At 59.7% G+C, this 27,368-nt stretch overlaps 5 protein-coding genes across 11 annotated transcripts; 2 read left to right on the forward strand and 3 right to left on the reverse strand.

Annotated features, from left to right (window-relative positions):
• The first annotated feature begins 6 nt into the window (after positions 1–6).
• Positions 7–9,776, forward strand: ENKD1 (enkurin domain containing 1). 2 transcript variants are annotated; one of them, XM_035024967.1, is made up of 8 exons: positions 7–267; positions 6,292–6,391; positions 6,482–6,676; positions 7,218–7,390; positions 8,679–8,804; positions 8,903–9,066; positions 9,167–9,303; positions 9,402–9,776. In XM_035024967.1, the coding sequence occupies exons 1-8, from the start codon at positions 235–237 to the stop codon at positions 9,560–9,562; spliced, it is 1,089 nt and encodes a 362-aa protein (XP_034880858.1). In that variant the 5' UTR covers positions 7–234; the 3' UTR covers positions 9,563–9,776. The 2 variants fall into 2 exon arrangements, with proteins under 2 accessions (XP_034880858.1, XP_034880859.1); XM_035024968.1 differs by lacking the exon at positions 7–267 and adding an exon at positions 6,006–6,089.
• Positions 3,248–5,811, reverse strand: CUNH16orf86 (chromosome unknown C16orf86 homolog). The gene is made up of 4 exons (XM_035024973.1): positions 5,707–5,811; positions 5,269–5,493; positions 4,668–4,914; positions 3,248–4,563 (listed from the first exon to the last, which is right to left on the reverse strand). Exons 1-4 carry the CDS (start codon positions 5,809–5,811, stop codon positions 4,154–4,156), a joined length of 987 nt encoding a protein of 328 aa, XP_034880864.1. The 3' UTR covers positions 3,248–4,153.
• Positions 9,777–9,874: 98 nt separating the features above from the next.
• On the reverse strand, positions 9,875–11,767 carry PARD6A (par-6 family cell polarity regulator alpha). 3 transcript variants are annotated; one of them, XM_035024970.1, is made up of 3 exons: positions 11,672–11,767; positions 11,079–11,301; positions 9,875–10,837 (listed from the first exon to the last, which is right to left on the reverse strand). In XM_035024970.1, exons 1-3 carry the CDS (start codon positions 11,732–11,734, stop codon positions 10,086–10,088), a joined length of 1,038 nt encoding a protein of 345 aa, XP_034880861.1. In that variant the 5' UTR covers positions 11,735–11,767; the 3' UTR covers positions 9,875–10,085. The 3 variants fall into 3 exon arrangements, with proteins under 3 accessions (XP_034880861.1, XP_034880860.1, XP_034880863.1); XM_035024969.1 differs by having other exon boundaries at positions 9,875–10,840; XM_035024972.1 differs by having other exon boundaries at positions 9,875–10,840; positions 11,684–11,764.
• On the forward strand, positions 11,295–15,240 carry ACD (ACD shelterin complex subunit and telomerase recruitment factor). The gene is made up of 12 exons (XM_035024966.1): positions 11,295–12,643; positions 12,726–12,862; positions 13,001–13,094; positions 13,177–13,253; positions 13,386–13,430; positions 13,542–13,576; positions 13,726–13,877; positions 13,957–14,053; positions 14,135–14,215; positions 14,383–14,756; positions 14,883–14,974; positions 15,055–15,240. The coding sequence occupies exons 1-12, from the start codon at positions 12,545–12,547 to the stop codon at positions 15,131–15,133; spliced, it is 1,362 nt and encodes a 453-aa protein (XP_034880857.1). The 5' UTR covers positions 11,295–12,544; the 3' UTR covers positions 15,134–15,240.
• CARMIL2 (capping protein regulator and myosin 1 linker 2) lies at positions 15,208–26,789 on the reverse strand. Of its 4 annotated transcripts, XM_035024964.1 has the most exons (38): positions 26,359–26,789; positions 26,214–26,264; positions 25,933–25,995; positions 25,704–25,828; positions 25,478–25,569; positions 25,204–25,274; positions 25,013–25,086; positions 24,818–24,893; positions 24,651–24,739; positions 24,433–24,527; positions 24,269–24,355; positions 24,081–24,193; positions 23,901–23,978; positions 23,695–23,771; positions 23,489–23,593; positions 23,227–23,296; positions 23,004–23,085; positions 22,807–22,903; positions 22,656–22,713; positions 22,339–22,511; positions 21,999–22,161; positions 21,816–21,917; positions 20,647–20,775; positions 20,446–20,559; positions 20,136–20,296; positions 19,963–20,050; positions 19,635–19,787; positions 19,463–19,529; positions 18,774–19,003; positions 17,827–17,927; positions 17,381–17,744; positions 17,176–17,298; positions 16,574–16,610; positions 16,335–16,406; positions 16,022–16,243; positions 15,822–15,902; positions 15,457–15,534; positions 15,208–15,364 (listed from the first exon to the last, which is right to left on the reverse strand). In XM_035024964.1, exons 1-38 carry the CDS (start codon positions 26,542–26,544, stop codon positions 15,249–15,251), a joined length of 4,263 nt encoding a protein of 1,420 aa, XP_034880855.1. In that variant the 5' UTR covers positions 26,545–26,789; the 3' UTR covers positions 15,208–15,248. The 4 variants fall into 4 exon arrangements, with proteins under 4 accessions (XP_034880855.1, XP_034880854.1, XP_034880852.1 ...); XM_035024963.1 differs by having other exon boundaries at positions 25,933–26,789; XM_035024961.1 differs by having other exon boundaries at positions 24,081–24,355; positions 25,933–26,789.
• Positions 26,790–27,368: the final 579 nt, after the last annotated feature.

The following is a 27,368-nucleotide window of genomic DNA, read 5'->3' on the forward strand; positions in this document are numbered from 1 at the left end:
GGTAAATTGGGTTTCTTTAATAATGAAAGGCTTGTTTATTGTTGTAGATTGTTTATATTTTTCTCTTTCCTTGTGGCTTCACAGCAGCTCTGGCCTGCTTTGGATCCATCACGGTCTAGTGGGCTTATCCCCTTGCGACTGAATCCCAGGAGCTGTCCAAGAAAAAGTCGTTTCTCAGACAACAGGACTCGAGACTTCCTGATTTGTGCCTGTCATGCCTGCTGTCTCAGGGAGATGGGGAGAGCTTGGGGCCTTCCTGGGCCGGAGGTCAGGAAAAGTTCTGTTCTTGCAACCATGGATTTGGCTCTGGGGAGCCCTGGGAGAGGGGAAGTGAGGAGTGGTCTCAGGGAACCTGGATGGAATGAACTAGAGGAAGGCTCCACATGTTGCCCTATGGATTGGGTGCAGCCCAGCGCTGCCTGCCCCAGGCAGCCGGTCACCAGCCTTGCTTTTATTCACTGTTCTATACTGGGACCGCCTTTTAACCATGTCAGAAGTGAGGTGGGTGGGGGAAAAGGACACACACCCCTTTGTTTCCTTTGCCAGCCTCCCCAGATTAGGCCTAGACCCAACTCCTCTTCCCTTCTCTAAACCTCCCTCTCTCTTCCTTGCCCTGGGCTCCTTGTCAGAGAAAGAAAGGCTCAGGGAAGTCTCCCTCTTCCTCTTGGCACCCTTTCTAGAAGTCACCAGGTCAATTTTCCTGTGTGTTGCCCTGGTTGAAACCTTGTCCTTGTGAGAAAATAGCAGTGGCTAGTGTTGGGGAATGTGCTTCTTGCATGCTGCCCCCCCACTCCGGGAATACACTTCATGCATGTTATTTCATATAATATCCAAACCGCTCTATGGGGTACCAATATTAATATTCTCATTATTCAGATCAGAAAAGTGAGGGAGAGGCGGGGCAAAGTTACTTGCCTCCTATAAGTTATAAGTGATGGAGCCAGGAAGGAGCCTGGTCAGGGTCATCCATCTACAGAGCCTGACCCTGAACTACTCTTTCCCCAGCACTTGCAGATCTCAGAGACTGAGTGCCCAGGCACTGCCCCTCCCCACTCAGGCCCCCATCCAGGTTACTGCTTCTCTCTGCAGCAGGAATCTCAGCAAGGCCTTATCTAGGAGGTGGACTGCAGAGAGAACCTGCAAGGCAGGATGCTGGTAGAGTTTAAAAAGAGGCTGCTTGGGGCACCTTGGTGGCTCAGTCAGTTGAGCATCAGACACTTGATCTCAGCTCAGGTCTTGATCTTGGGAGTTGTGAGTTCTAAGCCCCGCATGCTGGGTGAGGAGCCTACTTTAAAAAAAAAAAAAAAAAGAAGAAGGAAGAAAAGAAAGAAAGAGGCTGCTCTCTTCCTCCTGGGATGATCAGATCAGCTCCAGGTCAGTCCCTCTGTGTTATGAGGATGATGGGATCCTTCCTAAATTGGGGGATTTACTAAGAAAGCCCAAGTGTCCATCATACATGACTCAGGTGCTCCTACTTAAGAAAGAGCCAGGTTACTGACCCACAGTGGCACTTATGAAGTTTCATGGGGCTCTACAGCAAACCCCTTGTTTACAAAGACAGGTTCCCAGAAGTCCTAGGGCAGGTGGCAGTGGGCTTGGTGCAGAGCTACTTCTGTGAGGACCCTGGGGTCCTCTGTTGGTACTCCCCAGAGCTTACGTCCATGGCCATCCCTCAGACATCTTTACCATCATATATTTCTTGGGTTGGTCCCAGGGAGGAGATGCACCTTGAAGTAGCCCAGATGCCTGTGGCCAAGGAAGCCAGCAGGGTTCTGGTCCTCAGGGGTGACTGTGCCTGCATGCGGTTCCAGACTTGTCCTGCAGCGCCCCCTCCTGGAGGAAGGCAGCATCACCTCCCAGGACCAGTTTCCTAAATCTCAGGATCTTCCTTGGGTCAGAGTAGATTAAGTTTTTCCAAGCCACTGAAAAGAACTTCTAAAATACCTATTGCTTATTTCTCACCCCCAACCAAATGTAGGCCTCATACTCACCCAGACAATCAGCAATCAGCCCAGCAGTCTCCTTACCTCCCTGTCCCCAATCTCCCTCCTTTTGCCCTTCTCACTCTTGCTCAAGTGACCTCTCCAGAATGCCAGGCCAAGATCCCGCTTGCCTACACCCCTTCTCATCACTCCCAGAACTGCCCACCCTGCTGTCTTGGTGGCCATGCCTCCACTTCAGCCATGCTAAATGACCCTCCTGCATGGGGCTGATGTCTTTCACATAAACAAGGCTTTTCCCTGGCGTATCCTCTGCTTGGAAGGCCACCCAACTCTCCAGGAGTCAGTTGGAGGGATGCCTCTTCCCTGCTTCCCTGGGTAAAATGGCAGCTCTTTCCCCCACTGAGGTCCTGCCGCCTTGGTCCTCTGCTCTTCAGTGGCACCTGTCTCCTTGCATTACACCCAGCATTTCCCCCTTAGAGTGAGCTTTTATTTATTTACTTATTTATTTATTAAGAATTTTTTTGAGAGAGAGCATGAGCTGAGGGAGAGGCAGACTCCCTGCTAGCAGGTAGCCCGATGCGGGGCTCAATCCTAGGACCCTGGAATCATAACCTGAGCCGAAGGCAGACACTTAACCGACTGAGCCACCCAGGCACCCCTAGAGTGAGCCTTTAGGAACAATAGTAGTGACTTGTTCCTTTCTGTGGCTACTCTCACCCACCCTGCTTAGATAAACCTGTCAGGAAAGAGACCTGCAAATGTAGATCAGTTCTTTCTTTGGTGATTACTATTTCCTACGTCACCTGTTGGAAGAGAGGAACAGAGCTTCCTTGTCAGTGCTGGCCTGGCTCACACCTCCAGCCCAGGAGACCATACAGAAAGCAGATGCTCGGCCTTCTTGGGTCAGGCCTTAGCCAGAGTCCTCAGGTCCAGATCTGCAGGGTTCAGGAAAGGGCAGTGTCTCCCTGGTGCCCAGGGTGTGATTTTATGTGAAGCCATTTCACTCAAGGCCTCTGCTTTCTCAGCCATAAAGTGAGGCAGTCGAGCTCAGTTAATTTTTTTTTTTAGGATTTTATTTATTTGAGAGAGAGCAGAGCGAGAAAGCACGAGGGGTGAGGGGCAGAGGGAGAGGGAGAAGGAGACTCCCCGCTGAGCAGGGAGCCCAGGGCAGGGGTGTGAACCCTGGGATCTGAGAGGCTCTCAGCCTAGAGGGTACATGCAACCAGCCTTGATGCCTGATTAGCTTGTAGGAGTAAAGAACGAGCAAAGAACAGGATGGGGTCTGGGGTGACACCCAGGATTTTGGCTTGAACCATTGTGTTGATGGGACACAGGAAGAAAAGCAGATTGGAGGGAGAAGTTATTAATTTAATCTGGAGATCCCTATGTTTAAGGTATATGAGGGACATGCAGGAGGACCAGGAGGCAGCAGGATATGAGGGTTTCCAAAATGGCCAGCACTGGCTGCCTCTTAAGCAGCAGTTATCCAGTGACTTGGCTGCAAAGCTCCAGGGAGAACACTCACACCCACCACCACGCCCTGGCTGCCAGGAGAAAGGCACGGATGCCTCTGTTAGCAGGGCCACCTTGGAGGCAAAGTCTGGTCCAGCTGTGGTCTCCAGTAAGTGGAAAGCATTCCAAAGACGCCATTCTTGGGGCAGGCAAATGAACTGACACCTCAATGGGAGATCCTAAGAGTTGGACCCTCGAGGTCAGACCAAATGCAGGCGGCTTCCCTGGGAGACAGGGAGCAAAACCAAGCAGCTGCTTCCCGTGACCTGGCCATCCCTTTCCTTTCTCTGCCCCAAGTTTCTCCTTATCACCTCCCTCTGCATCCACACTGTTATCCTGTCTGACCTTCAGGTTCATCTGAGGAGCCTTTAAATGCACAAAACTAGGCCTCAGCCCTGCAGATTCTGATTTGGTTAGGTCTGGGGTCGTGCCCAAGAACGTGTACTTTTGTCAAGTTCTTGGGTGATCCGGATGACCAGTCAAGCTTCAAACCCTGCACCCACCTTCCCAGCCTCTCTTCAGCCATCTTATTTGCAAAATCACCAAGTCTGAGAAAAGGAAAAATGTTTATTTTCAGCAAGTCCAAGGTCCCAAGTAGGGAGAGGGGCCAAATTTTCCCCTGCACCCCAAGGCCTAGGCTGCTGCTCTGGTTCAGACTTGGGAGAAGGGGAGCCACCAGTGGGGGGGGGGCAGGAAAGTCACTTGTACTGAGGAGAGAGCGGAGGTACAAGTGGGGCTGCGCAAACACTCAGCATCTTGTCGATGTCCACCTGGGCGGACTTATCCACCTCAGCCTTGAGGCAGCCGCTGCCCCCCAGCCTGGGCAAACACCCAGGCTCCTCTCCCACCTCCTCTCCCAGGGGAACCAGAGCATGGGTGGAGGACACAAATGTACTGGGGCAGGGCTGAGAGAGGCCCGAGGCCAGCTCACCTGGCACGGGCAGCAAGGCCTGCAGTTGCTCCACACCGGCCTCCTCGGGGACCAGGGCCAGCTCCAACTCAGGCTCCGTCTCTGCCTCAGCCTCCCTGTCCCCCTCCCCTGCCTCATTCAGCTCAGGATTGCAGTAGTTGATGTACTGGTACAGGGGCCGCAGGCGCTGGGCCTTCCCTGCAAAGACCCGGGGCAGGGCAGGAGCTGGAACACCCACGCTGTGCCATGTCAGGGTTCCATCAGGCAGGAGGAAAAGGGAAGGCCCAGGGGCTGCCACTCACGCTCTAGCCCCAAGGTCTCTGAAGGGGCAGACACTGTGCTGGCCAGAGCTGGGAGCACTGGAGCCCCCAGACTCTTGCGCTTCTTGGCTTTTTTGTGCTGTTTGGCAGATGGGAAGGGCTCACTCTGGCTACTCTCTGACTCCTCCTTCTGCAGTGGCAGCCCCTGTAGCATCTCTGCTTCAGCCCTAGGATGGGCTTGGTGGCTAGGCCCTGGGAGGCTGGGGGACAGGAGGCCTAAGGAGCCAGCCTCCAGCTTTGGCTCCTGTGCCCTGACCATAGGGAATAGCCCTGCCTGTCTATCACCTGGGGCCCAGATTCTCCCTTCCTGGTCAGTGAGGCTCTGGGCTGGACAGGGGACTAGAGCTCATGTGAGCTCAGTACCCTACAAGGCCTTGAGACTCCTCATCTGGATGCCCAACCCCCCGCCCCCCACCCCGTCCCCCCCACCCCCGCTGCCAATGCCAGGGCTCTTCAGGAACAGAGGGAGTGAGGAGTGATGGTGGTGGCAGGGGACAAGGATGCACTCTGTAGGAGTGTGAGCCCAGCCAACCCCCTCCGCCAGCCCTGCAGCTCCTTCCCTCTGAAAGCTCCCTCACTTGACAGGCTTCCTCTTCGGACCATGACTGGTCCTCACAATGGAGGCCATAGGCCTGGGGCCTCTCTCCTCTAGTGAATCCACCTCTAGCTTGAGCCTCTCTTCCTCCAGCTTGAGTTGTTCCTCCTGGAGCCCTGGCTCTGAGACTGGTCCTGTTGGGCACTTGTCTTCACCCAGGCTCCGGCAGGCCTCATAGGCTGGCGCCAGGCACGGGTCTGCCATCACCGGAGACTAGAGGGACACATAGGTAACTGGTCACCAGGCAAAAGATACAGGGCATCAGTCATGAGACACCTGACAAACACCAAATGCAGATGAAGGGCACCAGCCCGTGCCCCTCCCTGCCGTGGAGCTTGTCCTGGCAGTTAGGGGGGCGTCGCACAGAGTTTGGCCTCTTAGAGTGCCCGGGACAAGTGTTTGAAGACTACACAGCCTGACGGTCACCTCAGAGCTCTGAGCGTGGCCACCGGACGACTCCGCGAGCTGTGCCGGCCCCGCAGCGGTCCTCTCCTGGGCCCCTGGCCGTCTCTCGCCCCCGGCTGAGGCCATGGCTGCGCGGGGTCAGCGCTTCCTCGGAGGTGGCTTGCGGGGAGGAGGGAGAGAGGCCGGACTTGCGGACCTGGCGCTGACCCGAAAGACCCGCCGGCGAGGGCAGGCGGCTGGGAGGGGAACCTGACGGTGGCTCCGCTCCACCCTCAGGTGGAACTACAAGCCCCAGAAGGCTTTGCGCCAGGGGGCCTTGGCCCCTGACCTCGGGGACGGAAACTACTGTTGCCTGGCAACAGCAAGCCCGTGGGGTTGTAGCAGCGGGCGGCAAAACTGCTCCGGTGAGTTCCTTGCCCGAGTGTTGCGAGGAAGGGGTCGCGAACTGGGCAGGAAAGTGGGTTAGGAGCGGAGGCGGCGAGCGCTGGCGGGGTCTGGCTGCGCGGCGGGGACCGGGAATGGAGGGCGCCGCTGGGGTCAGGGTCCGGGCCCAGGACCGGGGAGGAGGCACTGGGCTGAGAAAGGGGCCTCTGTGCACCGTTGCAGGGCAGCGACAGCGGCATGTGCGAGGGCCCATCCCGCATCTCGGGGCCCATCCCTCCAGACCCTACGCTCTGCCCTGACTACTACCGGCGGCCGGCCTCGGGTGAGTTGGAGGGGTGCGGCGCGGCGGGGCGAGGCTCTGGCTCCGCTCCACCACTGAGCTCCGCACTGAGCTCCCCGTCTGGCTTGTCAGCCCAAGGACGCCTTGAGGGAAACGCGCTGAAGCTGGACCTGCTGACTTCGGACCTCGATTTGGACGCCACCCCTCCGCGTGGCCCCCCCGTAGGTCCCGGAGCCAGAGAGATCCTGGAGCTTGGCCGGCGTGGCGTCGGGGGAGTGCTGCTGCAACTCGGGGGCATCTCCCTAGGCCCTGGGGCCTCTCCCAAGAGTAAGTTCAGACAGAAGGGGCAATGAGGCCAGTATGAGGTCGAACGCTGAGATCAAAACCGTTGCTTCTCCTTCCCAGATCTGGGTTCAGGCTTTGCCTCCCTGAGTGTCATTTTCCCCAACTATAGAAGGAGGGGGAAATGCACTTACTTCCTCACGGGAGAGGACTGAATGAAGTCGTTCCCAGGAACCCTAGTTCAGCTTAATGAATTCACGCATCAGCGAAACATTGTGTGTTGAGTGCCTCCTGCGTGCCCGCTCTGTAGGTGCTAGAAAAACAGTAAACAAGTGAAGAGATGGATATAATATACAAGATGATTATTGGTGTAATTCACAATAAAAATGTAGAGAATAATCAAGGACAGAAGAAGATAATTACTATGTCAGGAAGGGAATGTAGTGATGTGTATACTGTCTTAGATGGAGAGGTCAGGGAGACCTTTCTGTAGGAGGGCGGGTGTGGGCCCAGTGTGTGAACTCCAACTGGGAGTTGGATCTCCTGGGCTATATGTAGGGTAGAGTCTGGCAACATCTTTTTCCAGGGAAGGACCGTAAAGACCATGAGAAGGAGAACCTGAAGCGGATCAGGGAGATCCAGAGGCGCTTCCGTGAGCAGGAGCGCAGTCGGGAGCAGAGCCAGCCCAGGCCCCTGAAGGCTCTGTGGCGCTCGCCCAAATATGACAAAGTGGAGTCCCGGGTCAAGGCCCAGCTGCAGGTACCTACCTTGGAGAGCCAGAAGCATTGTTCATCTTGTTGACTGATAGGCAGTTATACTGAGATCCGAGTTATGGGGAGGGATGAAAATCACAGGCGACTAGGGTAACAGGGGCTAAGAAATAGCTGATTTGCGCAGAGTCGGGCTGGGGTTTCCTCAGAAGTGGCGATGGCTGGGTGATCCTGAGGGGCAAGTAGGAATTAGGCAAGGGGAGAATGGAAGAGAACATTCTACTGAGATGGAACCTCACAGAAGTCCTAAGACCAGAGGGAGTGTGTGCAGTGGGATGTTGTGTACAGTGGAGAAGAGCATGATGCCAGGCTAAGAAGTCAGCTGGACCTACATCATAAAGGATCACATAACCCACTTTTCAGCCTTTCTTTCTTTCTTTCTTTCTTTCTTTCTTTCTTTCTTTCTTTCTTTCTTTCTTTCTTTCTTTCTTTCTTTTCTTTCTTTCAAGATTTTATTTATTTGAGAGAGAGTACGAGAGAGAGAGAGCATGAGCGGGGCGGGTGGGGCGGGGGGCAAGAGGCAGAGGAGAAGCAGGCTTCCCGCCGAGCAGGGAGCCCGGTGTGGGGCTCGATCCCAGGACCCTGAGATCATGACCTGAGCCGAAGGCGGACACTTAACGACTGAGCCACCCAGGCGCCCCTCAACCTTTATTTCTAAGGGCAGTGAGAAGGGCAGGGGTACTGTGGTGGGATTCTTCAGTAGATAGTAGTACCATATCACTATCCAGAGTCCTCAGAAGGAGGAGCAGGATTGAGAGAAAAGACAATAAGGTCATATGCAAATTTGTTGAAACTGAAGCATTTGTGGGACTCCCAGGGGGTTGGGAGTGTGTCCAGGAAACAGATGGAGAGTCAGGTCTGGATCTGAAGAGTGAGACCCAGGAGTTATTGAGGATTAGGCTGATGACAGTGAGACCAGGGAAGTGACCCTGGATTTGAGGGCTTGGAGGCCAGCTATGAGTGACCTTGGTGGGGTCAGAGCCAGGAAGCTTGGCCAGGAAGGAGAGAAAAAGGGAATGGTAGCCAGAGCTAGGACTGGTTTGTTGTTTTCCTTAAAATGTGAGAAGGAGGGGTGGTTTGTTGTTCTCCTAAAGATGTGAGAGACCCACATATTTAAATGCTCATGGATAGAAGTGTTCCTTCAAGAGGGAAGAGGCCCATAGGGCTGGAGATAGAGAAGTATCCTCACAGGCAGAAGGAACAGAAGCTCACTCTATGGCTGGCTTAAGACCCTGACTTCAGCTTGACTGATTCCTCTGCTGTGCCCTGCCCTCCAGGAGCCCAGCCCTGCCTCTAGAACAGAGCCTGCCCACTTCCTGCGGGCACACTCCCGCTGCGGCCCTGGGCTCCCGCCACCCCGTGTCCCCAGCCCTCAGCTAACCCCACCAGGCCCCAGTGCTAAGGTGAGAGGATGGGTGGGGGCTGGGGGGGCAGAGATCATGAGGGGTTCAGGAGCACATCACGGTGCTGTCTACCCCATCGTGCTTGCCGTGTCCTGCAGGGACCAGGCCTGGGTGTGGACTTCATCAGCTACAATGCCCGCACTGCCAAGAGGGCCCCCCGGAGGCACTCCCGCTCACTGCAGGTCCTGGCTCGAGTGCTGGAGCAGCAGCGGCAAGCCCAAGCGCACTATGATGCCACGCAGAAGGGCCACATGCCCCATTAGTAGGTCCCACTGCCCAACATCTAGGGTGAAGGGTGCCTCTGGAGGGTGGGAGGCAACCTCTGCCCTAGGACCACCAACTCTGAGCCTGTGCGTCTGCAGCTTATTGGAACGCAGGGATCTGTGGCGGCGGGAGGCTGAGGCCCGCCAGCAGAGCCAGCCGGACCCTGCCATGCCCCCTGGCCACACTCGCATGCCTGAGAACCAGAGGCTGGAGACACTGAGCAATCTGCTCCAGAGTGAGTTCATGGGCAAGGGGTTGGGGGGTAGTGGATGGGGAACCCAGTGGGGACCATGCAGCCCTGCCTGGCACTCACTGTTCCTGGGCCCCTTGTAGGCCAGAGCCAGTTGCTACGTGAGCTGGTCCTGCTGCCTGCTGGGGCAGATTCACTCAGGGCCCAGGGCCACCGTGCTGAGCTGGACCGGAAGCTGGTGCAAGTAGAGGAAGCCATCAGGATCTTTTCCCGCCCCAAGGTCTTTGTGAAGATGGATGCCTGAGCCCTTTTATGGGGGTAGTTATGGGGGTCCTCACTGAGAATCGCCACATGGTTGCAAAGGGCAGGATGAGGCCCCATCATAGAACGGAGTCTGAAGACAGGAGCAGTGGGGTGGGCAGTTTCCCCAGAGCACTCTTCCCAGCCACTGGTGGCTGTAGAAGGGCAGCCCAGCCTCTTAACCCCTTAGTCAAAATTAAACCTTTTGTACACAGTGAGATTTGTTTACATAAGAGCTTTTTCTTACCCTAGAAATGCCAAGTCTGGTGTCCCTCCTGCTGCTTGAGTGCAGGAAGGTCTCTCTGTTGTCCTTACCACTCCTGCCTCGTATCCAGGGCAGAAGGCAAAATTGTGAGACCAAGGAGGACATTAAGGCTGGGACACAGAAAGACCATGACTGCATTTGTAGAAAACCTTTAATGTTCCCCAGACTGAGAGGGCCCTGTGAGCAAGCTTAAAACCCCCACTGGGGAGGTCCCTGCCATGTCCCAGCAGCCTGGAGTGGCAAGGGGCTGCGTCCTTGCCTGTCAGAGGCTAAAGCCACTACCATCTCCTCGCATGCTACTCCCCCATCCAGAGCTGGCCCGCTCCTGATCATCCAGGGAGGGCAGAGAGCTTCGGGCACCAGGAAGTAGATGGCCCTGGCGCAGGTCCCAGCATGGAGGCCCCTTAGACAGCCCATTGGAACAGGGAGGCTGGCGGTTCTCAATGACCAGATCACTGCTGTCATCGTCGCTGTCAGCCTCAGTAGGCCCAGGCCCAGCAGAGGGAGGCCCTGACAGACGCCCAGATGCCCCACGCACCACATTATTGCGCTGATTGGCTGGCTTGACAGTGACAATGAGGTTGTGGCTGTTGGCGACCATCATGTCCGTCACTTGGTCCAAGGTCTTCCCAGCCACCTCAATACCATTGACCTCGAGGATCTCGTCACTGACTGCCAGCAGCCCTGTACTCTCAGCCAGGCCCCCTCGTACCAGGCGGGAGATGAAGATGCCTGGAACCCGTTCCAGGCCCTGGGGAGCTACACGTACACTCATGCCATCTCGGATGTAGAAACCCAGGGGGCGGTCGGAGCCATGCTTGTGCAGGCGTACCCGTCGGTGGGTCTCAGGCAGTAGGTCCACATCTATGACTGAAGAAACCTGGCGGAAATCTTGGGGCAGGCTGATTAGTAGGGGTGGCCGGGTGCGCAGGGGTGCCACTGGCCGAAGTAGAAGCCCTTTCTTGCGCCGCTGCAGAGAGTTGGAGGCAAAGGCCAGGCCACTGGAGTCAGCTTCTGCTGCAGGAGAAGGGGGATGCTGAGATCAGAGACCCTGCTCTCCCACGTGGGCCCTTTTCCCTCAGGCCCAGGCCTGGGGAAGGGGGCACTGTAGCTATTTCCTACCACTTGGAGGTCAGGCCAAGGGCAGGGACTGCAGAGGGTGAAGCCTGGACGCCCTGGGCATGGGCTAACCCTTGTAGACCTGCCCTGTAGTCCTACCCCACAGAGGCTGCCCACTGTACCCCATCCTCCTCACCCCGCTTCTGTACTAGCAGGCGCAGCGGTGGGGGCCCGCTGGCCAGGGCCCGGTGCAGGCTGTCGTCGTTGGTGAGGGGCAGTAGGTCGCCGTGAGCATCTGTATAGCCAAGCAGAACGTCCAGGCCCGGGATCTGGTGCACTGCACGCAGCAACCGCGAAAACTCTTGGAAGCCACTCACCGATGCGCGGGGCAGCGCGAAGCGTCGGAACTCAGCATCAAACTGGAGGCAGGGGGTGGGCGAGAGGAGGGGTCAGGACAGAGCCCGTGCCCTTTCCCACCACAGGTCCGAGGGTGTTAGAGGTCAGAAAAGGCTGTTGTTACGGCTGCAGCAGGCTGCAGCTCCAGTACAAGGGACGCTGTCCAAGGTCTTCTCCCCTCCCTCCAGGTACCAAGGCCACAGAGGGACTCTAGAGGCCGGCAGTGGAAGGAGGATGGATGGAGGAAAGCGAGAGAAAAGGCCGGAGAATGGGACATGAATGATGGAGGCGAGAAAAAAAGGTGGTGGGGACTAAGAAGCTAGGAAAGGGGAGAATAAGGGAATTGGAAGCGCCTAGGGCCGAGGCCGGAGCCGGGGCCAGAGGGGCCCTTACTTTGCTCTTCACCTCGACGATGTTGTCGGGACTGCGCGCCGGAGTCCTCTGCGGCCTGGCCATGGTGAGGCCGGGCGGGCCGGGGACGGTGCCCCAGGCGGCCCGCCGAGGCGCAGGTGCACAGCCCCGGCAGGCCGGCTCGTGCTGCCCCGCCCCTGGCGGTAGCACTCGCCCCGCCCTCCCATCCGGACCATGACGTCAAGGGAGCAGCGACAGAGAGTGGAACGCGGAGTCCACGTTTCCTAGGAAACGGAGATGGGGGCGGAGGCGTCTTCGTGTGCTCTTACGTCATTACGCTACGGCGCGCAAGTCTCTGGAGTCTGGGGGAGGGGTATGACCAATCCCAAGGGGAGGTTGAGGGAAGTGACATTTATTGAGTGTTGTCTATGTACTATTATTTCCATTGGCCTTACAACGTTACATGACTGCATGTTTTAGATGAGGAAACTGAGCCGTAAGTATTTGCTGAGCTCCGCGGGTTCACACGGTGTTGAACTGGCTTTGAGCCAACTCGGTTGACCACTCCTGGCCGCAGCCTCAAGCCCCGGATCCCTCCCTCTCCATCCGAGCCAGCCCTTGGCCCCATCCTTCCCGGTGTCACGGGAGTCTTAGCGAACGGCCCAAACGCCGGGCCGCTGCTCGGAGACACCCGGGTAAAACCAAGCAGGTTTGCAAGCCATCCTACCCCACAAGAGTCTGCACGCAACTGTCCGAACAACACGGCTCGTGCGCACGCGCGGGCACGCATGTGGGCGGGGCCTCGACCTTGGGTCCCGCCCAGCCACGGTACGCTTCCTCTTCCGACGAGAGGCGGGGCCCCGGCGTCCGCGGGAAACCCAGGCTGGTGGTTCTTTGCTGGGGGCAGCTGCGGGAATGGCAAGCTTGGGGAGCTTGGTCCTGCGGCCTTGGATTCGAGAGCTGGTCCTGGGGTCAGATGCACTCTCAAGTCCGCAGGCGGGGCAGCTGCTCGAGGTGAGTCCCCCACGCTTCTCAGGGCTCGGAGACCAGGGCAGGGCCCGAGGGCGGTGGGATTGACGCCAGTCGACGCCGTCAGGTGCTGCAGGAGGCCGAAGCCCCCGGCCCGTCCCGCGCCCCTGACCCGTCTGAAGTCGCGGCCGCGCTGCTTGTGTCTGACGGGACCCACAGTGTCCGGTGCCTAGTGACGCGGGAGGCCCTGAACGCCTCGGACTGGTGAGAGACGCGGCGCGGGGCCTGGGGAAATCCGGGTCTCCGGGAAGAACGCGAGGCTTGAGCCGGAGGTGCGCGGGTCGCAGGCGGGCGGGGCTGTTTTCGAGCGAGCTAAGGCCGTGACGGTCGCGCTCGCGGCAGGGAGGAGAAGGAGTTCGGCTTCCGAGGGGCAGAAGGCCGGCTGCTGCTGCTGCAGGATTGTGGGGTCCGCGTCCAAGTCGCCGAAGGCGGCGCGGTGAGTAGTGAGGCTGGCTTGGGTGGGTTAATGAGCCTGACTCCGTGATAACTCCTAAAACCTGCTCCTGAACTCACTTCAGCCCGCTGAGTTCTACCTCCAGGTGGACCGCTTCAGCCTGCTGCCCACAGAGCAGCCCCGGGAACGGGTGATTGGTTGGTAAGTGATGCCTGCCCCCACCAGCTGCTTCTCCCTACCCACACCTGGCTGCCGTTGGTATAGGTCTTTTGGGTGGGAGGGCTCAGGCCCCTAGTAACAACGTTGCCTACTACTCTCTTTTTTTGTTCTCAGCAACCAGGACCCGGATGTGCAGAAAAAGCTCTTTGACTGTCTGGAGTGAGTATGGAATTGGGCTCTTCAGTCAAGTGTGGCTGTGTCAGGGGATGGTAAATGTGTGTAGACAGGCCTCAGGATTGTTCCTCAGGCTTGTCTTCTCTGTTTCTATAGGGAGCACCTTTCAGAGTCCATCTCCCCCAGTGCAGGTACTTACAGGGGTTGGCCAGTGACCCTAACTTCCGCGGAGTGACCTCCCAGTCATCACCTCTTGCTTCCTTAGTAAGCTCTTCTCCCTACTCACCCTTCCCTTCCTTCTCTCTAAGTTTTGGCCCATCCTCTGGTCCCCTGCCCTCAGGCCTTTCACTGTCCCAACTTCTGGATGAGGTGCAGGAGGACCAGGAGCATCGGGGGGCGCTAGTGCGCCTGGCTGAGAGCTGTCTGATGCTGGCAGGCCCTTGCACAGCACCCCCCCTCACCCGCTGGGCCTCCTCCCGCCTTAGGGCCACGGTCAGTCTGGGGCTTCCCTTGGGGAGTGTCAGGGTGAGGAGTTGGGCAAGGGCTGTGCTGAGAGTTTATGTCCCCACAGGGAGAAGCTGTGTACACAGTCCCCAGCTCATGGCTGCACATCTCTGAGAATGACCAGCGAGTTCTGAGCTCTCTGGGCCCAGGGCAGAGGGCACAGGGTAAGGAGGACTGGAGAGGGGAAGAGGGAGTACCTGGGGGCCCAGTGCTCACAGTGCTAATAAGCTCCCCCTGACCCTCAGGCCCTGAGCTGCTCCCACCAGACCCAGCTGTGCAGGACCTATCGCTGACCCTCCTCTCTCCTTCCTCACCTACTTCCTCAGGTAAGGTGGTGCTAGGCCACAGGCATTCACTGCTGTCAGCCAGGTTCCCAGGCTGCTGCAAAGGTTGCACACCCAGGTGGGGGATGAACACAGTCCCTGGAGGCCTGCCTAAACTCATGGGCCACTGAGCTGAGAGGGCTGTGCCCAGTCAGTCCCCTTCTTCCCAGGAACCCCAGCTTTATCCAGCCACATGTCCTCAGAGGAGAGCGGTGCCAGCATCAGCCTTCTGCCTGCCCTGTCCTTGGCTGCTTCAGACCCAGTGCAGAAGGGCAGCTCCCAGGCTGTACCAGCCATCTGTTCAGCCCCTGGCCCCCGGCCCCTCAGCTCCCCACACCCTAGTCATGTACCCAGTTCCCCACTTCTGAGCTGCACCCCAAGTCTGTCACCCCTTGGCCATGTACCCAGTCCACATCAGGCCATTGTGACCAGGGCCCAGAAACCTAGCCTGGAGTTCAAGGAGCTAGGGTTGCCCCCCAAGAAATGGCAGCACTCTGCAAGGACAAAAACGAGCACAGGAGCCCTGGAGTCCAGCCCTGTTTGGGTGAGCATACATGGATAGTAAAATGGGGGAAGCCTTGGGTGGAGCTGGGAGTAGCGGTGGGGGGGTAGCCTTGGATGGGGTTAGGGGTCCTTACTGGCCCCTCTCCGGATACCACACCACCTTCAGGACCCTCCAAAGAGGCATCGTGATGGTTCTGCCTTCCAATATGAGTACGAGCCACCCTGCACCTCCCTCTGTGCCCAGGTCCAAGCTGTCAGGTGAGTGCCTAGGGCTGCCCCTATGCTTTCAGTCACCAGTCCCCATCCCCGTTGACCTACAGCCATGGTTTTCTTTCCAGGCTCCCTCCCCAGCTCGTGGCCTGGGCCTTGCACTTTCTGATGGAACCACAGCCAGATTCTGAGCTAACCCAGGTGTGAGGGAGCATGGGGGAGGATGTATGCACACAGATCCATGCCTGGGATAGACAAACAGTGCTCCACACGCTGCTCCTTTGAGTTTTTTAATAAAATAATCTCATGCGGCAGGAGAGGGTCAGGGGTTGGGGCCGCCGCCTCTTTGGTCTGTGGCTGGGGAGGGTGGGTTTGGCTCAGGGCTGGAGGGCTCTGTAGGAGGCAGTGGGGGCAGAGGTTGGGCTCCAGGGCCAGATCCTGCAAGGGGAGGAGGAAGGGAGAGGAGGGGTCAAGACTGGACCAAGCAGTCCTGCCCCCCCCCTTCGCAGCTGGCCCTAGCCTCCTCTTACCGAGGTTGGGAGATGAAGGTGCCTCAAGCTTTGGTCTCCGCTTGAGGACAGGGGAGCGCTGCAGCCGCAGGGGCCGTTCTGAGACACACAAAGACTTGGCAGGGGAGGGGCAGTTTTGCTAGGGGCTTGCTGCCTGTTCCCAAGCCTTCCCCTGCATCCTCCCACCCCGGGGCAGAAGTCACTCTTTCTGGAGGTGGAGTCAGGGCTAGGAGGAAGGGTTGGGCAGCCCCTTGCTCCAAGCCTTTGGGCTCCTTGATTTCTCAACCCCTTCCCTCAGTGGTGGCCCCCTCCAAGGACCAGAGCCACAAAGAGTCTACCCTCCCCCATCTCCTCCTGCACTCAAGCAGAGAGGTGTCCCCCCTCACCAACAGGGGCCTGGAGCTGGTCCTCATGCACAGACACTGCTCGTCGCCCTGCTGAGAGAGGCCTCGGCCTCAGCTGGCCATCTGGGGGAGGCCAGGATATCAGGGTATGGTCTGGACAGCTATCCCGACCCCAGCCCTTGCCTCCCTCCTGTCAGGGTCCCCAGCCCCGTATTGGAGTGGGGCCTAGGGTGCCCGCTTACCTTCATTCCTGGGGCCCAAGCAAGGGTCCTCAGGGAGGCCCAGGCTGTCTGGGGAGGGGCTGGCTCTTTGTGGGCTGGGGCTGGGACAAGGGGAGGGGGGGCCGGGACCGTCCTGTTGGCCCCAACCACGGCCCCTAAGCTCTGCATTCAGCTGCTGCCCCAGTGTCTTCCAGCTGGTAGACTCAGGCCCTTGACCCTCCGGACCAGGTCTGCACGAGGGGTCTGCAGGGAGAATGGTATGAGCCTAACCAGTGGTCTGACAACCACCCCCCCCTACCGTTGCATGTCCCCCAACACAGTCCGTGGCCCTTACCAGCAGACACAGAGTGGGTGCGGGACTTGATCGAGATGGGAGGGGCCTCTGCGGAACTGTCCATAATGTCACCTGCAACGCAGGCCTGGGGGTTCAGGCACCAGCCCTTCGGAGTGAGGGGAAGAAAAACCTGGCCTCTTCCCCTTGTCCCCCCAGGAGAGCCAGTGCCTTGGAGACTAGCTCCCTAAGGCCAACTCCCTCACCAAAGCTGTACTGCCCTAGCACAGGGTCCCACTTACCATCCGAGCCAGCCTTCTTGATCTCTCCATCCTTGCTCTGTAGGAAACAGGGAAGTCAAGCTCAGTCTTGCCCTCACTCTAGTCTTGTTCTGTCTTCATTCTTGTAACTACCAGTAAATGCCCACCAGGAGATGCTGGGATGGGTGAAGAGGAAACTGATGTAACCCAGGGGTGGTGATGAGAGGCTGAAAGCAGCTCCCAACAGAGGAATGCGTGACAAGGCCCTGAGATGCACCGGGTGGAGCACGGCAAGATGAAAGCAGTGACCAGGGCTAAGGCCTTGGGGTGGGGTTAGGAGGCAGGGCAGGGTCTTGAGAGGAAGTCCCTGGAGGATTTGCTGTTTCGAATGCAGGTGACAAGGTCAGGGTTCTGTTCGATCTACAGCGGAAGGACCGTCCCAGCTCCAAGGAGGAGGTAGCAGGGGCCAGGGCAGAAGCCAGGAAGGAAGGAAGGCTGAAGCTGAGGACTATTTTGAGGAGGAGGAGGTAGAACTGATAGCGTCGTCTGTGTGTCATGAGTCTCCTTCTGGTCACATATGTCACCCACAGACTGCCACATGTCACCTGCCCCCTCACTTTGCACTTGTGGCCCTCCCTACTTACTTGCTTCCTCTTGCCTTCGGTACTCCCGCTGCTTCTGCTCACGCCGATCCTCTGCAGCATCACTTGGACCCGCTGTTCGAAGGATGGGGCCAGCTCTGTGTCTCCCCGCTCCAGGGGCCGGCGCTGCGGACCGAGAAGCCCAAATGGGGAGAGAGCCCACTGCCTCAGGCCTTGCAGAGCCCTCGCCCCATGTCCCCAGGCCTACCTTGTCAGGTCTGGCACCCAGTGTTTCTTCCTCCTCCTCAGCCGGTAGTAGTATCATTGAATAGGCTTTGCTTTCCCGAGTGTAACGAGGCCGGCTCCTGCGGGCAGGGTCAGGGCTGCTGGTGCCCCCCTCAGCCCCACCAGGTTCCTCCCCACGGCCGGGACGGGCTGGTGGCCGCAACAGGTCTCCGAGTGTGGTCTTCCGAGTGCGGGGAGCTGCCCCAGGGCTGGTCTCTAGATCAGTCCGTGGCCCCCGTGTTGAACGAGGCTTCTTGAAGGCAAAGAGGGTACCCAGCTTCTTTCGCAGTGTACGAGGAACAGGGGTGGCACTCCCCTCGTTGGCTGGGTCCTCTTCAGGGACCCAGCTGTGGGAACAGCCAGCAGTGAGTGGGAAGACCCATGGAACAGCCCACCCTCTCCCACCCCCTACAACTGCCCCTTACTCACAGGCGATCCTGCTGAATCAGCCTTTTGGAGAAGAATTCCTCCACGCCCTCGTCCACGCGGGCACTGAGCCCATTCCCTTCCTGCGGCAGGGCTGGGGGCACCTGGGGGACACCATAGGGTCAAGGCTGAGCACAACCATGAATTGTTTCCACCCCTTGTCTAGTAGCCTGGCCTGGGCAACTCCAGGACATGGGAGCTGGAGTGACCCTGAGGGGCTACTGCCAAACGTTCTTGTCCAACTGGTGGGCAGAGATGCTGGTTTCACGTATCCCCTCACCAGTAGTTGGCCCTGGACACATACACCCAGCCCACACCTGTTCTTGTCCCGTGGACTATCTACACTCCCTGAACCAGCAGGCTAGAACCCACAGGCCCCCTGGGTCACACATTCCCATTTGCCACCCCCTCTGCTCCAAACAGTTCCCCGCAGTACCCTCCACCCCCACCCGGCCTGCTGGCAGCTCAGCGGCGCCTGCTGCTGCGTCAGACCCTCTGGGGGGCCTCAGGCTGACTCTGCCTTCTGCCCTGTATCCACTGCCCCCACCAGTACCCAGCACACACAGATCTCCCCACGTAAACACCCACTGGACCTGCAGTAGAGGCAGGACTTGTCCCCACAGCCTGGGGCCCAGCATCAGACTGAAAGTAACCCTGGGAGAGGGAGGATAAGATGGACACCCTCCCTCGCACATCCATCCATGCAGAGGGCCAACCCAAAATGCAGTCCTAAACTGAGATGTACCCCCAATGAAATCCACACACTCATGACCCTGCATGGGAACAGCCTGGGGAGAGGGTGGCCAGGAATAAACCAAGACACGGCAGTACGACCAGGTGGTCTCGGGCCCCTAAAATCCACCTCCCTAGCCGCCATCACTCCTGAGGAGCAGAAAAGCCACCCGTGACCCCAAATTTCACGAGCTCTAGAGTGGGGGAAGGGCGCTCACCTGGGGGCCCCCCGGCGGTGGCCGGTGGTGGTGCTGGCGCCGGGGCCGCGGCCGGGCCCGGGTCGGATGGCGCAGGGGCTGTCCAGCGGGTGGCAGGTCCATGCGAGGCAGTGGGCCAGCCTGGAGTCCAGGGGTGGCGGGGCTCGGAGAGCCACGCGCAGAAGGCCCCGCCTGCGGCTCTGCATCTTCCCCCGGAGCCGCCAGCTCGGGCTCCGGTTCCTCAGCAGCACCTAAGGGGAGAGCACCAGAGGAGCACCGAGCAGCAAACCCGGGGAGGTGGTGGTGGCAGCGGAGCTAGGGCGGCGGGGGACCCGCCCAGGGCGCGGGGAGGGGCCCGGCTACACCGCCCGCCCCCCGCCCCCCCCCCCGCCGCTGTCCGTGGTGCTGAGCGCGGCCCCGAGCGGCGCGGCCCTGCGCTGCCGCCAAGCATGCGCATCCTGGGGTTAGAGAAAGGGGGAGGCGAATGGAGACAGTGTCCGGCTCCTGGTCTGCTCAGGTCCTGCTTCATGCGGACCATAGCAGACCCCAACCTGCGAACTGCACAGAGGGCCTGGGCTGGCTCAATCAAGGGTCAGGGAGTTCCTAGGACAAGACTAAATAAATGTGTCCACGTGTCCAAGTCCCCAGATCTAATGGAGAACTTTCAGCCCAACCTGGTTAACTCCCTTTCCCCCCAGGCCCTGACTTACTGTGAGTGGAGGGAACCTGGGGAAGACATTGGCTGGACTCAGGCCATTTCTGTGGAGGATTGTCATCCTAGTGGGGAGGGCAGAAACTCAGTCTGGGACACAGGCGAGCTGCCTCCCAGCCTTCCACACTTCATAATAAGATGGGAAGATCCAGAGTTCTGGGGCCACATACCTTCTGCTCCTCTTCATCCTCCTTTTCCTTCACCTCCTCACGGAAAAAAAGACCTTCCAATTCTCCAGGCCCAAGGGGGCTGGGCTCACCCCCATCCAGTGCTGGTATGGCAAGAGGCATTGCCACTGTTGCCTGCTGAGCCAGACTCTCCACCTACAATAATACCAGGCACCCCAAAGATGGGCAGTTGGGCCTCACCCATAGTCCCATCAGTCCTAAAGGAACCCTGAAATACCCCTGGGCTATATGACCCCAAAAGACATCATAGAACCCCTGCAAGGCAGTGGCCAGGTCAGTGTGTGTGTGCGCGCGCACAATTCTCCCTCACCAGCCGATCCCGGGCTGCATTCAGCCCCTCCAGAGCCTGAGCCACAATGCTCTCTGCCAAAGTCCCTGTGACTGACAGCCGCATATCCCTGAGAGCAACAGAGAGCAAGGATTAATGGGCTATCTCTGCCCAGTCCCGTTCAGTCCAGTCCAGCCCAGGCCCATCCAGTCTACCTGAGCCTAGTGAAGGCATCTTGCAGCAGATGCTCTGGGAGCAGCTCTGGGAGGCCCCTTGAGCCCACCAGGACCCCCTCTAGCTGCTCCCTCCACCTGGGTCCCTGTAGCATCTGTGGGCAGAGGCTCCTTGTTGTGTCCAGTGTGGCCTGAGTGAAGTCCTGGGCAAAGACCAGAGCATGGAGAGTGTGGCCTGAGGCTACAACCCCCACAGAACATTGATGCAAGGGATATCACAGTCAAACTTATGCAATAGGGGTCAAGCCTATATATATACGGACATGGGGCTGGGGCAAGAGTACCATCTTACCCGAATATCCTTGCGGCAGACCTCGCCCACCTGTCCTAGGAGGCCCTCTAGCTTCTGCCGCAGCTGCCACTGATGACTTGGGGAGCTCCCAGCCTCATACAGAATTGGGAGAATCTGGAGGCCAAGGAAGAGGAGCTGCAAGTTGACACCTAATTAAGAGGGGAAGGGTCCTTGCAGCAGCGGTGGGGAAGGGGTGCTCACACTGAGAGAGAAGTTGGCATTTTGGATGGCATCCTCCGCCTGGTGCACAGCAGCTTCACCCTGAGGCCCAGCCCCACAGCCCAGTAGCTCCACATGCTCCTGCACTGACTGACACAGTTCATTCACTTCCTGGGGAGTGGGGGAGGCGTGCATCAAGAATCAGTGCCATCCTAGCCCCCTCCAGCCTCCCAGACACGGACTGCTTCCTTCCCAGAGTCTCCAACAGGGTGGGTGAGCTCCTGAAGCCAATACTTTCAGGCCAACCCCTCAGGAACCCTATCTGTTCAAGGAGGGCAAGCAGTGTCCCCTTTGGATCATTTTAGGGACTTTATATATCCTTCCTAAGTGTCCAGAATAGGAAGAAAAGGAGCTGTTAGTCTTTTCTATGTTTTAGAAGCTCAGTCTGCTCACTAGCCACATAGAGGACAGACTGAGGTGGGCAGAAATGGGAGTGAGGAGCCATGGACGAAGGACCTGGGAAGCAGGAGACATTTGGGGTGGGAGTGAGGAGCAGCGTGTTTGAGAGTTAGCAGGGATAGGACCAAGGAGGTCTGTAGGGGTTCTAATGTGGCCAGGAGAGACCTGGCCCAAACCTCTGTCCACAACACTTGGTGAGTGTGAGCACTGGTGAGAATGGGGTCTAGGGTAGAGAGAAGAGTGTGGGAGGTGATGACGTCACTTGAAGGTGTACAGAATGTGAAGCCCCTGCAGGGAGCAGTCAAGATGCCTCAGCTTTAAAGCCTGAGAACGAAGTGGGATTTGGGAAAGGATAGGTAGGAACATCTCATAAGGGCAAGGTAGTGGAGGAAGATGAAGTCAGAGAAAGGGGTTGCTGGGTTGGGCCCCAGCAGAGGTCGGTGGAGAGGAGAGCCCTGCGAAAGGGAAGTCACAGATGGGGCTACAATCAGCTGGGGGTGGGGGGGAGAATTAAGGAAGGATTTTTAAATACCTCCCATCTTGAACAGGAGAGTCTACTTAAATGCTTTTAAAAGGCATCCAGGGGTGTTATTTGGGGGAGCTACCAAAAAGAGGGACTTGTCCTGGAGAGCATAATTCAAGCCCGCTAGCCCCAAGAAGGACGCTCAACTTCCTGGAGGATTCCAGGCGCAACATCTCTTCCCATCCCCTATCTTCTGTACCGACTCAAGGTTGAGGGAGGGGACACCAACCTGTTCCGAGGGGTCTGAGACTAGACAAGGTGGCTGCGGGCGGCCGGTGCGGTCAGAAGAGGCATGGTCCGCACGGTTATTCCTCAAAAGACAGGCTTGGATCTGGGCATAAGGGATATTGAGAAGTGGTAGGAGGCGGGGCCACGGCACAGAGCAGGGCAGGGGAGGAGACAGGAACCCAACCTGATGTACTGCACGTGCGGTCAGTTCCGGGCGGCTGCGATGGGCCTGGGCCACGTCGTTCAGTGGCAGAGGCATGGCCTTTAGGCTGCGGTTCTGCTCCAGGGCCTCTGCCACGTCCAGCAGGCCCAGAGCAGATGTGTGGTTCCGGTCCCAGACCACAGACCTGGGCCAGGCCTGGCTTCAGTCAAGGGCGGAGCTCCGCAAGGCTCCACCCAAACCTGCTGGCCTTGTCCATTCACCTCGCGCCCCAGTCCCCAGCATTTGCCCCTCCACATTCAGCCCCGCCCCTTAAACTGTAAGCCCCCCCGCCACGCCCTCCTCCCCCTCTGACCCCGCCCACCGGAGTCTTGTGTTGACCCGAAGTGCCTTGGCCAGCATTTTGGCACCGGCGTCCCCCATGGCGTTGCCGCTGATATCCAGAGCCATCAGGTTAGGATTGGTGCCGAGGGCCCGGAGCAGGACGCTAGTGGCCAGCTTCAGCCGCGACTCAGCCACGGACAGGGACTGCAGGGGCTGGAGGTAGAAGGAAAAAAAAAAAGCGCCATTTGGGTTTGGAATTGGCGGTCAGCAAGGGGGGCAGGTTACAGGGTCTGAGAGAACAGGAGTCACAGGGGTCCGTCCATTGCCTGACGATCCCGCATGGTCCCAAGAACTCACACAGTCGTCATCCTGCATGAGCTGGACAATCCGGTGCAGGACGTCATCCAGGGTCTCCCTGTGGGGCAGGGGACGCGGTTTGGAAGGACCTGGGTAGGTGGTGGGTGGTGGGGTGCTGTCTGGGAGGTCCGGGAGTGGGATGGGGGCTCACTTGCACCGGACGTTGAAGTTCCTTCCAAGTGCCACATGTCGTAGGGACCGACTCCTCCCGATGGCCAGCACTAGAGTCACCATGTCTGAGCCAAAGCCTAGGGGTGGCTCGGGTCACGCATCAGGAGAGGCTGAGGGGGTGGGGATGGGGTGGGAAGTGGGTGGGCAGTGGGATCGTGGGTTTCGGGGCGGCCTCACCATTATCCGCCAGATCCAGGGAGCTCACTGCGCCGGCGTCACACACTAAGTCCTGTATCACCTGAGCGCCGGCTGAGCGCAGCTGAAGGTGGAAGGCGCGGCACGCTCAGACCAACGGGCCACAGGTGCGGAGGCTCAGGCGCCCTGTGGCCCGCGCTCCCGCCTCGCAGCCCCCCTCCGCTGTGGGCCCACTGCCTGCTCACGTCCCAGGCCGGGCGCTCACCTCACAAGCGCTGAGGTCCAGGTGCAGGTCGCCCGTGTGCGTGTTGAGCGCGAGGCCTTCCAAAAGGGCCCTGGGAGGGGATGTTACAGGGGGTGGCGGGAGCTGGGAAAGGGGGCCCCAGGGCGCGAACGAATACCAAGAAGGAAGGGCCAGGATGCCGGGAGGTCACGGGAGTTGGGGGGGCGAGAGGAGCGGGGTGAAGCTCCGGGGGGCCCCGGCCGGGGTGGTGGCCGCACACCTAGCCGTGGGCAGCGACACTGACCTGAGCGCGTCGGGCGGCAGCTTGCAGCCCGCCAGGCCCAGGTGCCGAAGCGTCCCCGCGCGGCTGAGGAAGAGTTGCAGCGCGGCGGGCGCAGCGCGGGACTTCCTGGGGTGGGCGAGCGGGAGGAGTGGGCTTCCGGGCGCAGGGAGGCGGCTCCCCGCAGTCTCTCCCCCACGCCCACCCCCGCCCGGCCCCGCCCCCCTTACGTGCGGGAGAAGACGTTCCTCGAGGCGTCCAGGTGGCTGAGGCTGGTGCAGCAGCCGCGGGCCAGCGCTGCGAACAGCTGCGGGAGGAGGGTGTGGGCTACACGGACGGAGGACAGAGCACCCCCCACCCCGCCCCCGGTCTACCCTCCGGCCTCGGGCCCGGCCACCAGCCCTACAGATCATCCCCCCACCGACCACCCTCTCACAGTGTCCAGGGCGGTTTCGGTGCCCGCGAGATTCAGGAACGTCAGAACATTAGGACGGCTCAGGAAACTATAGAGGCCCTGATGAGAGGAGAGGGGTGGGAGGGAGTCAGGGATCACCTCACCAAGAGCTCCCTGACATCCCACTGCCCCCAGTCATTGCCTCCCAAGACAACCACTCACCCCATTGTCCTCCGAGGCCCCCAGCGCGCCAGGGTTCCCGGAAAGGTCCAAGTGGGTCAGGGCGGTGTCAAAGGCCACATTGGAAGCCAGTGCCCGGCCCAGAGACCTCATTCCTGGTGGCGGAGGACGAAGTGGCTCAGCAATCGGGCAGCTCCACCCCCAAGCTGCCCCCGGCCTACCCCACCTACCTCGTGGTGTCAACCCTGTCTGCGCTAGGCTGAGTCTCCTTAGGGCTCCAGGACGATGCTCCAGGTGTCGGCTGAGAGCAGTCACGCCTAGGGAATGGGGGCAGCTGTGTGGCTCTCACCTCCTCCAGCACCAGCCCCCTGCGGTTCCCCAGGTTCAGCCATACCTCGGTCATCCAGCAGGTTCCCAGTGAGGCTAAGCTCCCGGAGGGCAGAGCTTGAGTGCCCTGCCAGTGCCTGGGCCAGTCGCCGGACAAAGTCTCTGGGGACCAGACCCCAGGCATGAGACTCTTGACCCTGGATTCCCATCTCCTCCCCAGGCCACAAGCCTCCTCATCCCAAGCTCCCAGACTCCTATCCCCAAGCCCTACCCTGTCCCCCTTACCCTCTCAGGCCACAGTTCTCCAGCACTAGCTCCTCCAGGTGGGACGACTGACTCATCATGTGCAGAATCTGCTCTGAGACCTCAAGGCTCTGAGAACCACAGTGGGGCTCTGTGAGTTGCACCCTGGTCCCCGCACCCTTGGCCCCTCCCTGTCCCTATGCGCTCACCAGCTTCATGTCCACGCAGGAGAGGCACTGGAACCACAGGTTGTAGGACAGGGCGGCCACACTCAAGGCCAGGTCCCTGGGTGTGAGAGGGGGCAGGGGCAGGGGCAGAGTTCAGGGCTCTCCATGGAGAGGCCGGGGCTCAGGAATGTGGGTCATGGAATGTCCCTCCCTTCCCACCCTTGGCAGGCCACAGACCGACTGCCCAGATGGCTGAAGTCGCATAGGCTGAAGTGGCGGCAGCCTTGGCGATGGTAGATGGTGTCCACATCCTGGATGGGAAGAAGATGTCTCCCACCGGGCTTGGGGTCACCAGGGGGAAGGGGACCCGATGCACACGGGGGGATCAGATATCTCCAGAGCCCCCCCGGGGAGGGCCCTACTCTCACCCACTGAATCTCCTCTCGGAAAGGGAAGCCATTGTAGTCACACAGAGCCTCATAGGTCTCCAAGAAGCCACCTGGGGGAGGTGCCAGGGGTATAATGGGGTGAGGAGGAGAGAGACAGAAGGTCAGGGAGGGAGGAAGATCAGATCCGAGCTGGGTGGTGGCTGTGCTTGGAGTGACTCTGTTCAGTTTGGGAGACCCCCAATTCAGGGGTCCGGGGCTGCAGGATGGGGGGGGGTAGGCTGGAAGTCCTGGGTGGCCTTTTCTTGGCCCTCACCACAGGGGCTGCTGGGTGCAGTGTCCTCGGAGGGGCTGCTTCTCTCCAGCCGAGCCAGCATGGAGGGGGATGTGGGCCTCCGGAATAGCTTCCTGGGGAGGGGCAGAAGGGAGAAGGGACAAGGGACTTGTAGCCCCTGGGACGGGAGGCAACCCACTGGTGTCATCCAGAGCACTCCCGTGCTGCCCTCCTTTCCTGCCGGCCCCCCGTAGTTGTTGGGCCTCACCCAAGGCTGGAGCGAGGGAAGACCTTCTTGATGGCTGCGGCAATGTGCTGGGCCAGCTGCTCCAGAGCAGCCACGCCAGGAAACTCCAGGACCAGCTCAGGCAGGGACTCTAGCTCAAAAGTCACCTGGGGTGGGATGGCAGCTGGGTTGGGCTCCACGTGCGGGCGCAGGTGGAAGGGGAGGCGAAAACCAGGCTGCAGGCCATGGGGTGGGGTATTAGCTGTCTCACCTGAGGGGGCGTCTCCTGCAGCGCCATGGCCTGGACCTCCAGGTAGCTGAATGTGCAGTCCACCTGTGGAGAGCTGGAGTCAGCTGGAAGCCTGGCTCTAGCCACCCCCCCCGCCCCCACCCCGCCCCGGGATCCCAGTCCCCTGTGCGGCTGGGAGCTCAGAGGCAGCCCTGCCCGCGGGGGAGCCCAGAGCTGTGCGAAGGGCAGAGCCCACGGGACAACCCTCACCCAGGAAGCTGCTGGAGGGCAGGGTGGGGTGGCAGTCAGCCCCTGGCACTCACCCTCAGGGGGAGGCAGGTGTGGAGCAGGTAGGCTCTCCATCGTAGCAATGCCTGGGGGGAGAGAGTGTCTGACGCCCTGGGCAGGCCAAGAGGCTCTTTTTGCCGGGGCCCCAGAAGCCCTCCCAGGCTCTGCCCCCTGCCATACCAGGACATGACCTCGCTCAGCACCCTCCCGCTCTGGTAGCCAGGTTTTCAGCAGCAGCTCGGCCTCCTTGGGCCACAGGAACCTGGTGATCTCGCCTGTGGAACGGCAGCCTGCTGGGTGATTTGGTCCTCCCGCGGAGGGCAACGCATGCCCATGGTCTGTACCAGGCCTGTGGCCTGGGCTCATCTATGGGCCAGCAAGGAAGGAGTGGAGTGGGTGTGGGGGGCGCCAAGCTCTTCCGAGGAGCAGAGAGAACCGCTTGCAGGTGCTCCCCGGACGCTGGGTGTGCTCCGGCTCTGGAGCCAAGTAGGCGGGAAGGGCCCGCGCTCACCTCTCAGCTCACACGATATGCCGTCGGGGGTCTGGGCCATGGGGCCGGGCCGGGCCGGGCCGCCGGGCGGCCCCAGGAGCTCGGACGAGAAACAGTTGCGGGCGGGCGCGCACACAGGAAGCCTGGGGGCCCTGGCCCGCACTGCAGCCACCTGCTCCTCCTGCAGCGGAAGGTACGCGCTGCTTCCTGCCAGGCCGCCCCCAGCCCGGCTCCTCCCCGCCCCGGCCTCCGCGGGCCAGGAGACGTAGGAGGGGGGCAGAGTCCCAGTTGTCCGCCCGCTCTGTCGCGCAGGAGCTACTCTGGCAGGGCAGGCACGGGGTAGGACCTGGGTGGCAGGGACAGTCGCGCGTGTGGCGCGCGCCTCTTGCAGTTCCTAGCCCCCTACTTCCACCCCGCGCCGCAGTCCCTGCCGGGAGCACCAGGGGGCGCTGCCCGCTCGGGGATCCCTGCGGCCCACCCGCGTTCGTCCACTCCAAAACCCAGCTGGGGCGGTGGACTGGGGGCCCGGCCCGGAGGGGCGTGTATTCAGCAAGGAGAATCGGATCCCTCCTAGAACCTCTCCCAACACCCGGGGCCTAACCTGAAGGACCTAATCTGTTGCTCCTAACCTGGAGTCTGTGACCCCGTCAGTCAGAGATCCACCAACTTTTTTTTTTTTTTAAGTAATCTCTATGGGGAC

This window comes from Mirounga leonina, unplaced genomic scaffold, assembly GCF_011800145.1.
Source record: "Mirounga leonina isolate KUSES-001 unplaced genomic scaffold, KU_Mleo_1.0 Mir_180, whole genome shotgun sequence".
In the NCBI taxonomy this organism is placed as follows: domain Eukaryota; kingdom Metazoa; phylum Chordata; class Mammalia; order Carnivora; family Phocidae; genus Mirounga; species Mirounga leonina.

What these genes read in the sequence shown, in the direction of transcription:
- CUNH16orf86 (XM_035024973.1), bottom strand. Translation starts at nt 5,811, where the DNA reads ATGGCCTCAGCCGGGGGCGAGAGACGGCCAGGGGCCCAGGAGAGGACC. An exon ending in ATGGTCCGAAGAGGAAGCCT is followed by an intron (nt 4,915 to 5,268) that starts GTCAAGTGAGGG and finishes CCAAAGCTGGAG; the next exon opens with GCTGGCTCCTTAGGCCTCCT. An exon ending in AGAGACCTTGGGGCTAGAGC is followed by an intron (nt 4,564 to 4,667) that starts GTGAGTGGCAGC and finishes GGGTCTTTGCAG; the next exon opens with GGAAGGCCCAGCGCCTGCGG.
- PARD6A (XM_035024969.1), bottom strand. Translation starts at nt 11,734, where the DNA reads ATGGCCAGGCCGCAGAGGACTCCGGCGCGCAGTCCCGACAACATCGTC. An exon ending in TCGTCGAGGTGAAGAGCAAA is followed by an intron (nt 11,302 to 11,671) that starts GTAAGGGCCCCT and finishes CCCTGCCTCCAG; the next exon opens with TTTGATGCTGAGTTCCGACG. An exon ending in CCTGCTAGTACAGAAGCGGG is followed by an intron (nt 10,841 to 11,078) that starts GTGAGGAGGATG and finishes CTTCTCCTGCAG; the next exon opens with CAGAAGCTGACTCCAGTGGC.
- CARMIL2 (XM_035024961.1), bottom strand. Translation starts at nt 26,544, where the DNA reads ATGAGCCCAGGCCACAGGCCTGGTACAGACCATGGGCATGCGTTGCCC. An exon ending in AGGATGAAGAGGAGCAGAAG is followed by an intron (nt 19,530 to 19,634) that starts GTATGTGGCCCC and finishes CCTCCCCACTAG; the next exon opens with GATGACAATCCTCCACAGAA. An exon ending in CTGATTCAGCAGGATCGCCT is followed by an intron (nt 17,745 to 17,826) that starts GTGAGTAAGGGG and finishes CTGTTCCCACAG; the next exon opens with CTGGGTCCCTGAAGAGGACC.
- ACD (XM_035024966.1), top strand. Translation starts at nt 12,545, where the DNA reads ATGGCAAGCTTGGGGAGCTTGGTCCTGCGGCCTTGGATTCGAGAGCTG. An exon ending in AGGCGGGGCAGCTGCTCGAG is followed by an intron (nt 12,644 to 12,725) that starts GTGAGTCCCCCA and finishes CGACGCCGTCAG; the next exon opens with GTGCTGCAGGAGGCCGAAGC. An exon ending in GTCCATCTCCCCCAGTGCAG is followed by an intron (nt 13,577 to 13,725) that starts GTACTTACAGGG and finishes CCCTGCCCTCAG; the next exon opens with GCCTTTCACTGTCCCAACTT.
- ENKD1 (XM_035024967.1), top strand. Translation starts at nt 235, where the DNA reads ATGGGGAGAGCTTGGGGCCTTCCTGGGCCGGAG. An exon ending in GGGTCAAGGCCCAGCTGCAG is followed by an intron (nt 7,391 to 8,678) that starts GTACCTACCTTG and finishes CCTGCCCTCCAG; the next exon opens with GAGCCCAGCCCTGCCTCTAG. An exon ending in CACCAGGCCCCAGTGCTAAG is followed by an intron (nt 8,805 to 8,902) that starts GTGAGAGGATGG and finishes CGTGTCCTGCAG; the next exon opens with GGACCAGGCCTGGGTGTGGA.